Source organism: Lemur catta, chromosome X (assembly GCF_020740605.2).
Source record: "Lemur catta isolate mLemCat1 chromosome X, mLemCat1.pri, whole genome shotgun sequence".
In the NCBI taxonomy this organism is placed as follows: domain Eukaryota; kingdom Metazoa; phylum Chordata; class Mammalia; order Primates; family Lemuridae; genus Lemur; species Lemur catta.
The window spans coordinates 20,678,969-20,690,680 of record NC_059155.1 but is presented as its reverse complement, the minus strand read 5'-3'; the positions used below and the strand labels follow the sequence as shown (position 1 = coordinate 20,690,680).

Sequence of the window (11,712 nt, the reverse complement as noted above, 5' to 3'; positions counted from 1 at the left end):
TCAGATTGTATTCTTATTATTGAGTTTTAAGAGTTCTTTGTATATTTTGGATAACAGTCCTTTATCTGACATGTCTTTTGCAAATATTTTCTCCCAGTCTGTGGCTTGTCTTCATTCTCTTGACAGTGTCTTTTGCAGAGTGGAAGTTTTATTTATTGATTTATTTATTTTTAAGATGGTAAGACAGACTTTATTCAAAGAGAGCCATGGAGATAGGTACAGGGACCACTGCAATGGGTTATTGCAGCAGGGGAAAGAGGTTGGACTCAACTCTCAGAAGTTCTAAATTTTAGCGAAGTTAGCCTTGTCAGTTATTTCTTTTATGGATCATGACTTTCGTGTTACATCTAAAAAGTCATCACCATACCCAAGGTCATGTGGATGTGCAGTTGTTCCAAAACCATTTGTTGAAAGACTGTTTTTGCTCCATTTCATTGTCTTTGCTCATTTTTTCAAAGATCAGTTGATTATATTTATGTGGGTCTATTTCTGGGCACTCTATTCTGTTCCATTGCTCTATTTGTCTATTCTTTTACCAATACCACACTGTCTTGATTACTGTAACTTTACAGTAAGTCTTAGGTTGGATAGTGTCAATCCTCCAACTCTGTTCTTCTCCTTCAATATTGAGTTGGTTATCCTGGGTCTTTTGCCTCTTCATATAAACTTTAGAATCAGTTTGTCAATATCCACAAAATAACTTGCTGAGATTTTGATTGGGATCGCTTTGAATCTATAGATCAAGTTGGGAAGAACTGACATCTTGAGTCTTCTTATTCATGGACCACTTGTTTAGTTCATCTTTGATATCTTTCATCAAAATTTTATAGTATTCCTTATATAGACTTTGTACATATTTTATTATATTTTTAAGTATGTCATTATTTTGTGTGTTAATGTAAATGGTATTGAGTTTTAAATTTCAAATTCTACTTGTCCGTTGTTGGTATATAGGACAGCTGTTTACTTTTTTGTATTAACCTTGTGTTCTGCAACCCTGCTGTAATCACTTAGATCCAGGAGTTGTAAGATATTAATTCTACCCATAGTATACTTTTCCCTGTCAGTTTTGACCTAAGTCCAGTGATACTAGCACCATTTCACAATCCAAATATGTATATTGCTCCATTTATATCAAAATTTTCTCTTTTGCCCTGTAAGGTGGTCTGAGGACACCATGACAGTCACAGTGGTATATGATAACTCGGAGGCAACAGAGCTCTGTGCAGCTCAGCACCTCTACCTCAAGCCTATAGCAAAATTGATGATCAACGTGTTGCTCCCAGAGAGTCTAGAACCTGTGAGGCCCTTCTCTAACTGGGAAGTTCTTGACCAGCTAAAGAGCCTGATTTGCCCAGACCAGTTCACCACAGTTCGGCTCTCCAAGAGCACGAGAGACTTCATCCGATTTGAGGGTGAGGCTGAAAACCGAAGTTTGGTTCAGATCCTGAAGGCAAAGTTACATGGCAAGATCATCAAGCTAAATGGTTTGAAAACAGACTTAAAAGTAGTGGCCACAGATGCCCAGGGAGAGTGGGAACACTTCCCCAAGGAAAGAGAGGCCTCGTTGAGTGATGAGGCCGAAGAGCAGAACCAGGATAAAAGCCCAGATTCAATATATTTTGAAGGCTTGCCCTGTAAATGGTTTGCACCTAAAGGCTCCAGTGGGGAGAAGCCGTGTGAAGAGATCCTTCGGGTAGTTTTTGAAAGTTTTGGGAAGATCAAGAATGTAGATATCCCTATGCTTGACCCCTACAGAGAAGTGATGACTGGTGGGAGCTTTGGGGGTTTCAGCTTTGGCTTGCAGACATTCGAGGCCTTCATACAGTACCAAGAGTCAACTGACTTTGTAAAAGCCATGGAGTCCCTTCGAGGAATGAAGCTGATGCTTAAAGGAGATGATGGGAAAGCTCTGGCATGTAACATTAAGGTAAGAAGTAGCTAGAGTTTCTTTTATTTTCTACTGTTCAGGTGATCCTTAGTAAAAGCTGGAAGGGAGCATTTAGAATAAATTTCCGTGGACCCTACCAGGCTCTGATCAATTGCTAGTGTAAAGACTTGTGTTGTCCTTGATAAAATGTTTACGGAGAAAAATAATCCTGATTTGAACGCTCAATTCTTGTGCTATCAGGCATGTTGCCAGCTGTGATTTTAAAGTGATGGTAGTTATAATCTGGGGCTCTGTCCCAACTTCTCGAGGGCATTAAAGGATTCGTCATGGCCCCTATGAAATTAGCTCATGTGCTTATTATATTTGACAAGTTGCTGAGAGAGAAAGGAATACATACAGTTTGAAACCACATAGAAAGCACTTTATTGCCTCTCTACTCCTGGGGTCACAACTTATATTTTCAGGATGTCTGTCAGGTAAACTACTAAAACATAATCCTAAAAACTTGGATCTTTTTCTTTCAAAATTAGCCTGTCTATCCAGTCATGTCACCTCATTGATGTCTGCATGCTTGGGTCAGCTCCCTCTTGAGGTCTTAACCCAGCAGTGGAAAAGATGTGACTAAGCCCTCCTTTTTCTCTAAATCAGTCTTTAGCATGAGTTTGGACTTTCATCTTCCAGTGTATAAGTGTGTGTGTGTGTGTGTGTGTGTGTGTGTGTGTGTGTGTGTGTGTGTGCGCATACACACGTATGTATGTGTGTGTATAGCTACTTATGTTAAAATGATTATATTTAAATTATGAGCTATTCAGTGAGACAAAAGATATAGCAAATACTATAATGACCACCCATATACCAGTACTCAGCTTAAAAATAAAACATTACCAGTAAATGAGAGACCACTCCCCCTGCATGTACCCATCATCAATCACATTACCCTCCCTCACCTCAAAGCTAACCATGATCATGAATTTGTTGTTTACCGTTGTTATCCATATGGAAATAGCTACTTCCGCCTCCTTTTATTTTTTAAGCAAATCTATTTTGCAGTGCCTCAATCTGACTTTCACTGTATCTCAAGATTTTAAAAGTTTATTAATCACAATAGTCAAACATTATATCTCATTAGGTCAGTTTTCTTGCATTTTGGCTCCCCCCTCTCAACACACACCTTTTTACCATTTTTGTCTCTGGTGACTAAAAAAAATACATTAACTCAGTTGATCTTTATAACAAACCAGAGGTAATATACTTGCATTTCTCAGCCTGTGCCTATAATGGCGCTGTGATGCTAGACCATATGTAAAGTAAGCTCCTCAAGGGTTTTTAAAATAGCTGTATTGAGGTATGATTGATAAATAAATTGCATAAAGTTAAGGTGATGATTTGATATACTTATTCAAAGGTTCTGCCACAGAAAATCCCAGAGCTCACAAGCACTATTCAGCTAGCAGCTAAGAAGCAGTGAAACAGCATGGCTACCAGGATGCAGAGAGCACATTTTGAATATACTTGTACCATCTTAGTTTTATCTGTTTGGCCTGGGACATACCCAGCAGGCTAGAAAACTCTTCTAATGAAACTTTGCATTTTTTTGAGGCAGGTTATGTTTGATACAACTAAACACTTCAGTGAAGGAGCTATAAGGAAAAGAAATCAGGAAAGGCTAAAATTACAAGAGTTGGAAGAAGAAAGGAAAAAGGAAAAGAAAAGAGAAGAGGAAGTAGCTGAAAGGTATGTAGACCAACTTTAGTGAAGGAGGTTTTTTTCCTTTTGATTTATGGAGTAATGCCTTTGGGTGAATGGCTAGACTTGATAGATAACATTGAGTTGGGGGCAGGATTTGGCGCAGATTGGAAAACTCCACTGAAGGCTACGGTCTTTCAACTGTCCTGTAACAAAACCAAAATGACTAACAGTTGAAAACAAGAGACTTCAAAAATTATGTTTGTCTAGCCAGGCGTGGTGGCTCGCAACTATAGTCTCAGCTACTCAGGAGGCCGAGGCGGAAGAATCAGATGAGCCGAGGAGTTTGAAGCTGTGGTGAGCTGTGATCATGCCACTGTGATCTAGCCTGGGTGACAGAGGGAGACAATAAAATATATATGTCAGGGAGAACAAATAATGAGGAATAATGGAACTAAACAGATTAAGATGTCTGGAAAGAAATGATTATTTTAAAAAAAAAGGACCAGGAACTTTTACACTGAAAACCCTAGCCTACCAAATTAAAAATTTTACCAACTTACCTAAAATTTGTCAATATTACCTAGCATACCAATTTAAAATTTTAAAAGATTAAGTCTGGAAAAGAGCTTCTTCTATAAAAGTCAATAATCAAACTAACCCATAGGCAAGAAGGCATGGATTTGTTGGGACCATTTTTCTCGTTCACTTAAATTCTTTGTGAATGTAAGGAGCCTCCATATTTATTTCTTTGAGCTTATCATTGTTTCCCAATTTAGGGTTTGGGGCCTAGAAGGGTCTATTGGATTGCCAAAAGTTTGCCAAGAAGGTACAGATGGGCCAGAACTGTGGGGCTCTGAAAACCAGTTTTACCTCTTGGCCCCACCTCATGCATATTTATTCTTCCAATCTTTCATGTAAATTGTAGACATTCAGAAAATGGGATAAGGAATACCCTTCGATGTGTCCTCACTTTTTTGGCTGGTGAGGTGATAGGAGTACTTGAGGCTATATCTGCAAAATTTGGCCAGAGCTTGAGCCCAGTAAAGAAACTATTCCCCCCCCCCCAAATTCTAGGCTGATCATCCAGTTTAGATCATCTTCTGAGTTTTGGCTAAGTTCTGACTCTGATAATTGTGCCTTCTTTCCCCTTCCCCACATTTCCATAAGGGCCTAACTGAAATAGTTTTAATTTTCAGAAAATAGCTGTAAAAAAATGCCCATATTCTTGTAAGCCAGCATGTTTTTCTGATGGTATGCTGTGTGATTATGTGCCAAAGACCGGTTCTCGCCCTGAAGATTTTCTGAGTGCCTTGATTCATCTTTATTTGCCTGTGTGAAACCAACTCACAGAAGGTTTTGTTCACAAGAAAAATGGGTCATCACTGTGAAAGCTGAGTCCTGTAGTCCTTGCCAGTGGTTTGATAAAATGAGAGCTAGAGGTCCCTCCTTTGCATTCTGTAGACTTCTTTTTTTGATGCTCTAGCTCTGCATAAGGTCTCCTTCACAGGCTTCTGTTTGACTAACACAACGATGTGTCTTTCTCCCTTAACTGATGCTTAACAGTGTTGTTGTTTAGCATAAGTTGCCTATGCCAGGCCCTGGGGTTAGCAGTGACAGATTCCTGGAAACTAGCCGATCTGTCCTCCCCTGGCAGGGGGAAGGAGAGAGGAGATCCAATGCCTAATAAATACCTTCTGAATAGTTTCATCTTAATCATTGTCCAGAAGAAGAAAAGACGAGGAGAGGAAGGCCCAGGAAAAGAGGAAGAAGGCCAGGGTCAGGAAGCGAGCTCTGAAGGAAAGGGACAGACACCGGCAAAGGAAACAGAAGGACAAAGCCAAAACTGAGGAACCACAGGAGCCGGACTCTTCAGAGGAGTGGGAGGAGCGGAAGTACCTGCTGGCTCAGAGGCGGGTTGAGGCCCTTCGCTTGCTACGGGTACTCCTGAGGAAAATTGCAGTAAGGCTATTTCCCAATTGTTCTTCCATTTGGGTAGATACTGACCTTTCCGAAACATTACCGTTGCATTTAAGCAGGGGCCTACTGGAAAATGACTCCATGGAAGACTCATATCCATTGGGGTTTTTTAAATAGGCTGATCTCTGTCAACCCCAATAGTGGATTTACAAAAGGGATTGTGTCCCAACCCTGCCATCTAACATACACACACACACACACACACACACACACACACACACACACTTTGTGTTTCTAAACTTCAGGATGGTAGTCCCCGGAGCAATTTAGGTAGTTTATCTATTTTTCCAAGTTCCTAATAGATGTAACAAAAAAATGCTAGGGGAAAGCAGTGGATGCTGTGGGTGTTAGGTTTGTAGTCTTCTATTAACTTTACTTGTCCATTCATCTGCAACAGGTTTGGATGAGACGGAAGAGCCTTGAGCCTTGTAGCAAGCTCATGTTAGTCTAGTCTTAAAGTATTTGATCAAGAATTTCTTACCTCACAGAAAAATTGTTTTGCTTGCAGTTTCAGTTTTGGAAGGTGTTTCTTCTCCTTTCTGAGTATGTAAGGATTGCCAGAGTCAGCAGAAGTCCTGGATTAAAAGCCAGAAAGGCTCCCAAAATGTAACTTAAAAATCCATATTCAGTGTTTATAAATATGAATAATAAATGCCATTAGGATTAAACAGAGTTAATTTTATGTGTATTTGCAGCCTTGACCTCTTTCTCATTAGTGTGGACTGTCAAACTTAGTGAAATCAGGATCAGAAAAATCTCACATTTATTTACACTTATAATAAGGCTAGCTGGATCTTTTTTAGTTTACTGTAATAACTGCTGAGGGTGACTGCTAAAGAATTTCTTTTTCAATGTATGTGTCTGATTCTTGGCCCCACTAATACTTATACTGATTATGCAGTCCCCAAGTTCCAATCCCAGGTAATGGGGTAGGCACTGCGCTCTGGTGTGTGTCAGGTGTCAGCGGGTGCACACCACAAACCCTCCAGCCTGTGGGCTGCCCCTTTGACCTGCTCTGTGGTTGTACAGAGCAGATAGCACCACGTACACAACCACAGATAGAACTATGGTCACGGCCACATTTGCTACTTGTTGTCTTGCTTCTTACTGAGGAAGGACAAGGCAGAGCAACCCAGAGACATCCCCGCCTGCAATCCATAGTAAGAGGCTGGCATAAGAAATAGAAAGACAGTTTAGCTTTTAAGCCAGTTGACCTTTTTAGATACACATTTCATCTCTCAGTCTTTTCCTGTGCTAGGATTTTCTGGAAGGGCTATAGAGAGCATTTCTTATTCCTCATTGTATCTCCAGCTTCTAGCACAATACCTGGAACAGGAGGCTCATCAATCTTTGAACAAATAAAAAAAAGAACCATGTGCTTTGAAGGCCATGTAAAGTGTGCTGCCTTCAGACCTAAGCATCAGCTCAGACCTAGTAAAAGCAGCTCATATTAGACTAAGACATTTCATTTTGTGCCTTCTATTTCCTCAGTGCAATATTATTCCCAGTTTAGATCTATCCCAGGTATTAGAAGTCCCTTCAGAACAATGTCAGAAAGCCCAATTTTCTCTGGAATTTTTTAATGTTCAGTTTTTCACATGAGGTTTTTTAACCTTTTTCTTTGAAGGGATCCAGTCAGTTTAACCCACAGGAGGTCAACGTTACAGGCCCCAAAGCTACTCATGCTCCAGGAAACACATTGGGAACTCTGGAGGAAGACGAGTTAAACACTCAGCATCTTCAAAATCAAGAGGAAATGCCAAAAGATCAGGTTGCCAAGTCAGAAAATAAACGGAAACAAAAAATGAAGAAAAGAACAGGGGCTCACTTACATAAATCTTCCCACCGCCTTGGGAAAAAAAAATTGAGATACTCAGCTACAAAACAGAGAACTGGAGAATTATTAACTGATGGATACAACCACAGTTCGGGTTTTGACCAGAATTCCTTGCAGATTGCAATGATTCAAGGTCAATCTCTTGAGAAAGAAGACCACCACAGTTCTAATAAATCCTATTCTTCTACATTACCTGAGAGAGACCAGGAAAGGAAACATAAGATCTATGAAACAGATGAATTTATTGACTATCTATTAAACTATTATCAAACTCCAAAATATGCCCGTATCTATCTAGAACCAAGTCATGTAACAGGCAAGTGTCAGTGGCAGAGGGATGTCCATGCTAAAGGAAATGGATTTCAGATTAATTTGAGAAAGCGCAGGCATTACTCAACCAATTTGAGCCAAATGCAAAACCTGGAAAGGAGAGAACAAGTTGAAGAAGATGATTACTGGTCAAAGATTTGTACTCAGGATCCTGAGCATAAACCACAAAAGAGTGTAAAAGTGGATTATGCCAACGAATGTACTAATAATGGACTTAACAACCATTGCAAGGATACAGCTGGTAAAGCTGGTGATCAGCTGTCCCCAGCTGATGGACACAGCTATCAGTTAGAAAAGTCTCACACTTACCATATTGAAGATTCCAAATCTACAAGGAAAAGCCAAGTATCTTCACCCTATAGGTCTGTAGACTTAGATTTGCAGTTGACAGATTTCTTAGAGGAAATTAGTAGTGATTCTGAATGCTTCAGTGAAATCCTTAGTGTAAACAAAGAGGAGGAGGAGAGATCTGTGGCCACATATCACAGCTCCTCAGAAGAAGGACCTCTTGACCCTGATGAAATCATCACTTGCAAACAAGAACCTAGGTCAAGTCAGCAGACCTTGTATTCAGAGTGGAAACATGATGGTGAGGAAAACTACTCTAAATACAAGCTTAGGACACCAAGCAAGAGGTCTAAGTATGAACTTAGATGTTCATGGCTTGAGGGTGAAAGCAGTTTCATTAGAGATGAAAAGAACAACAGCAAAAAGAAGGAAAAACTATCCCCCAAATACCTGATGTTTGATGAAGGCTACTACCATGAACCCAGTTCCAGTAATCTAGTAGAGAGCATCACTAGAAAGAAGAGGAGGTTTAGTGGTAATACATGTGACCAGAAAGTTAACTATAAACCATCTCATGTGCCAGTAACATCATTAAAAAGTGCTAACGCTTTCTATTTGGGTGATTTTCCCAAAAGAAGAGAGACTCTTTGGAAGTCAGAATGTAACCAGGATGCAAGAAAGTATAAAAGGCATGAGAATTCTAAAGATTTCATGCTCGATCCTGATAATTATTATATTAGACATAACAGTCAAGAGCACGTTGAGTATGGAAGCTATTTAGGAAACAACTACACTAGTTCTTTATGTTTTCAAATGTTTTAATGGCCACTTAGATCAGGAACACCCTTATTTACAACAAACATAATGCAAGAAGAAAAGTTAAAACCAAACATAGCTATGTAGTTAGCAACTACAGAGCAAGAGAGCAGCATTTAAAAGCCTGAGCAGAGTCAAATACAAAACCTTGTTTCTCTTGCCAGAGTTTAAAGTATAGATCAAAATGACTGCAGGTGTGTTGGCAAGCTTTGGAAACACAAAACATCCAGATGCTGAAGCTTGGTAAAACAATGCTTGCAAAGCTTCTTGATCCAAGGACAGACATTTTTACAGTTCCACTGCAACTTTAATTTGGTGCCAGTGAAGGAGCAGATTAACATCGAGAAGGGTTGAGATAGCCCCTCTATGGCTCCTTAGCTGTCATAACATCATCATTTAGTATCACCTATCTTCAAAGAGGACAACAGTGAATGAATAAGGATCCTTTTACATGTTCTTTGATTTGGTCCAAAACACCACGTGCAGCAACAAATTTCCCTGAGTTTAATTAGAAATAATTATAGATAAAAGAAGAGAGATGACAACTAGGACATATAAATGGACTTCTTCATGACATTAAACAGCACACAGCAGGAGGAAATTAATCTTATTACTATGTTGATAGTACTCAAAGAGTTATCTTTTCAGAGACAAAGTCTTGGAAGAAGAATCTAAAAGTGGCTCGGATTGTCCTTTGAAGTTTAAATGGAGAGGGGACCATTAAGCAGAGTGTTTTTTTTTAACCTATGTCTTTCCATCCTAGAAAAGCAGCAGGATTGAAGTGATATAAGAAGTGGGGTTTGCAAAGGAAATATTGAAAAGATCCTGGGGCACCAATAATGGCACTTGGGAAGAGAGGACGTGACAGTATTCCATTTTAGGTTATGTAATCCTTTCACTCAGGGTTGGGTGACATCAGTTTGTAAAAAGTCACTGAATATTTCCAAACTGACTTTTCATAAAACAGTAACAAGTGCCTCCTCAACCCTCAATAATGCCATGGAGTTAGGAAGAGTCAAGGGGAAAGTCTGTAGTTTTCTAGCTGGGGAAAGATTGTATGTTGTGTAGGATTTGTAAACTCTTAACGTAAGCAATTTATCTTTTTACCTACTGGTTTTGGACTTCTTAAATGTTTTTAAATTGAGATATTTTATAGATTCTTAAAAGACTTACATCTTAGTGCAAGCGCATGTTCTATAGAAAGCTTGGCTGATTCATTCTGCCTTATTTTGGATTTAGGACCTCAGGGGCAGTAGATTACTTTTTTTTCCCCCAACAAAGCTATACCTGACCTGGCAATTGAAGACACCAATGACATTAGAGACTGTCTGCAACCGGAAAAGGTGGTTTTAATCCACAGAAGCAGTGGAAGGCAACATTTTCATATGACATGATCCATTTCAAACAGTCTTCATCTGATATTCTATAGAAAAGTACCAGCTGGTAGAGCCAGGTAGAATGCCAGCCGCCAATCGTGGTGGCTGCCCAGAATGATGTGGCACGGATGTGCGCTCATTATCAGCCTCTTAACAACCTGGTATCTGAAGGGGCTACAAAAAAATCTCACTTGTCTGAAGTAAGAACCTGAAGTTCATTGATCTCTTCTAATCACATTTTAATAGAGCTATGTTAGTACATGCAAAAATTCAGAAATGAATGTAACATAGCAGATCACGTTTATTATCAATAAGGTGATAGCCAAGGAATGATTTGTTGGTTCTCTTGTGTTCAATTCCACTTTCAAGCCAGTAACTCTACCATCAAAACGACGTTTGGCTTGTCAGATCTGAAAAAAATCGCTCACAGGCGAGTGCCTTCTCTCCTAAGGACTAGCAACGACTATTAATATTCAAAGTACTGTTGTCCAGAATAGCCTTTTAAACTATGAACAGCTTGTATTTTGTCAACAACTTTCAGTAATTAGGTATTATTCTTCTCCAATGAAAAACTGCCTCCTTATTTTTTAGTTTCATGCCACTGAAACAAAGAACATTAGGGGTTTGTAATGGAAAGCAGCTATGCTGGTTTTGAATAAAATCTCACTTCCTTCTGTCATTTGATAATTTTTCTTTGCAGAGTTTTAAGGCATGGAAACAATTTGCTGCTCAGTAATCAGACATAAAAATAAATTGCAGAATACAGCATGTGCAAATTTTTTTGTATCATAGAACTGGTGCTAAGTCATTTCGATATAACATTTTTGTCTTGTTTTGTTTGCTAAATACTGTCCTGAGACCTAGAAGAAAGTAAAAATACTGGTTTTATGTTTAATTTCTGTACAACCCTGGATTTTTATATGTCTTGTGATAATGCATTCTAGATTTGAGTCAACTTTTTTTGTGTGTAGGCCTTAAATGAGGAAGAGAACAACTTATCCTGTACTTTTCAATTGAATGGCTTAGGAAGGGATGAAGTAGAACTGAAAATATTGTAACCACCTTAATTAATATTGTTATTCTTTGTTGTGCTGTTATTTAAGTGGTGCAAAAGTATTTGCTCCTATCTTTTTTCTATGTCCTATTGAGTAAGGGCCTGAACTTTAAACTTTGTCTTTCTAAATAGGTGTTTTCATGTTTTTCTTTGTATGTGCTGCTGATGGTGCTGTAAGAAAGCTAAAAACCTGTCAATGTGTTTCTGTTCAATTTGTTTGAATTTCTCAGGTAGAAAGCCATGTAACCAGGTAATTTTGAAAATAAGAACCAAATAAATGTATTTTTATTTGTTGCAAAACTGTTTAAAATATTGTTTTAAATAAATGCTGATAATTCCACTTGAGGGGGCAGTTTCTACCTGTAGTAACCAGTAGTATGCTGCTTTGCACTAATGTTGCTGGTCTTTCTTCTCATTTGCATTGTTGGAAAAATAATACATATTTAATTTTCAA

General features: G+C 38.9%; 1 protein-coding gene across 1 annotated transcript; it reads left to right on the top strand.

The window, feature by feature from the left end:
• The first annotated feature begins 1,177 nt into the window (after positions 1–1,177).
• Positions 1,178–11,712, top strand: LOC123628777 (A-kinase anchor protein 17B-like). Its single transcript, XM_045538728.1, has 4 exons — positions 1,178–1,930; positions 3,495–3,625; positions 5,305–5,539; positions 7,185–11,712. The coding sequence occupies exons 1-4, from the start codon at positions 1,178–1,180 to the stop codon at positions 8,832–8,834; spliced, it is 2,769 nt and encodes a 922-aa protein (XP_045394684.1). The 3' UTR covers positions 8,835–11,712.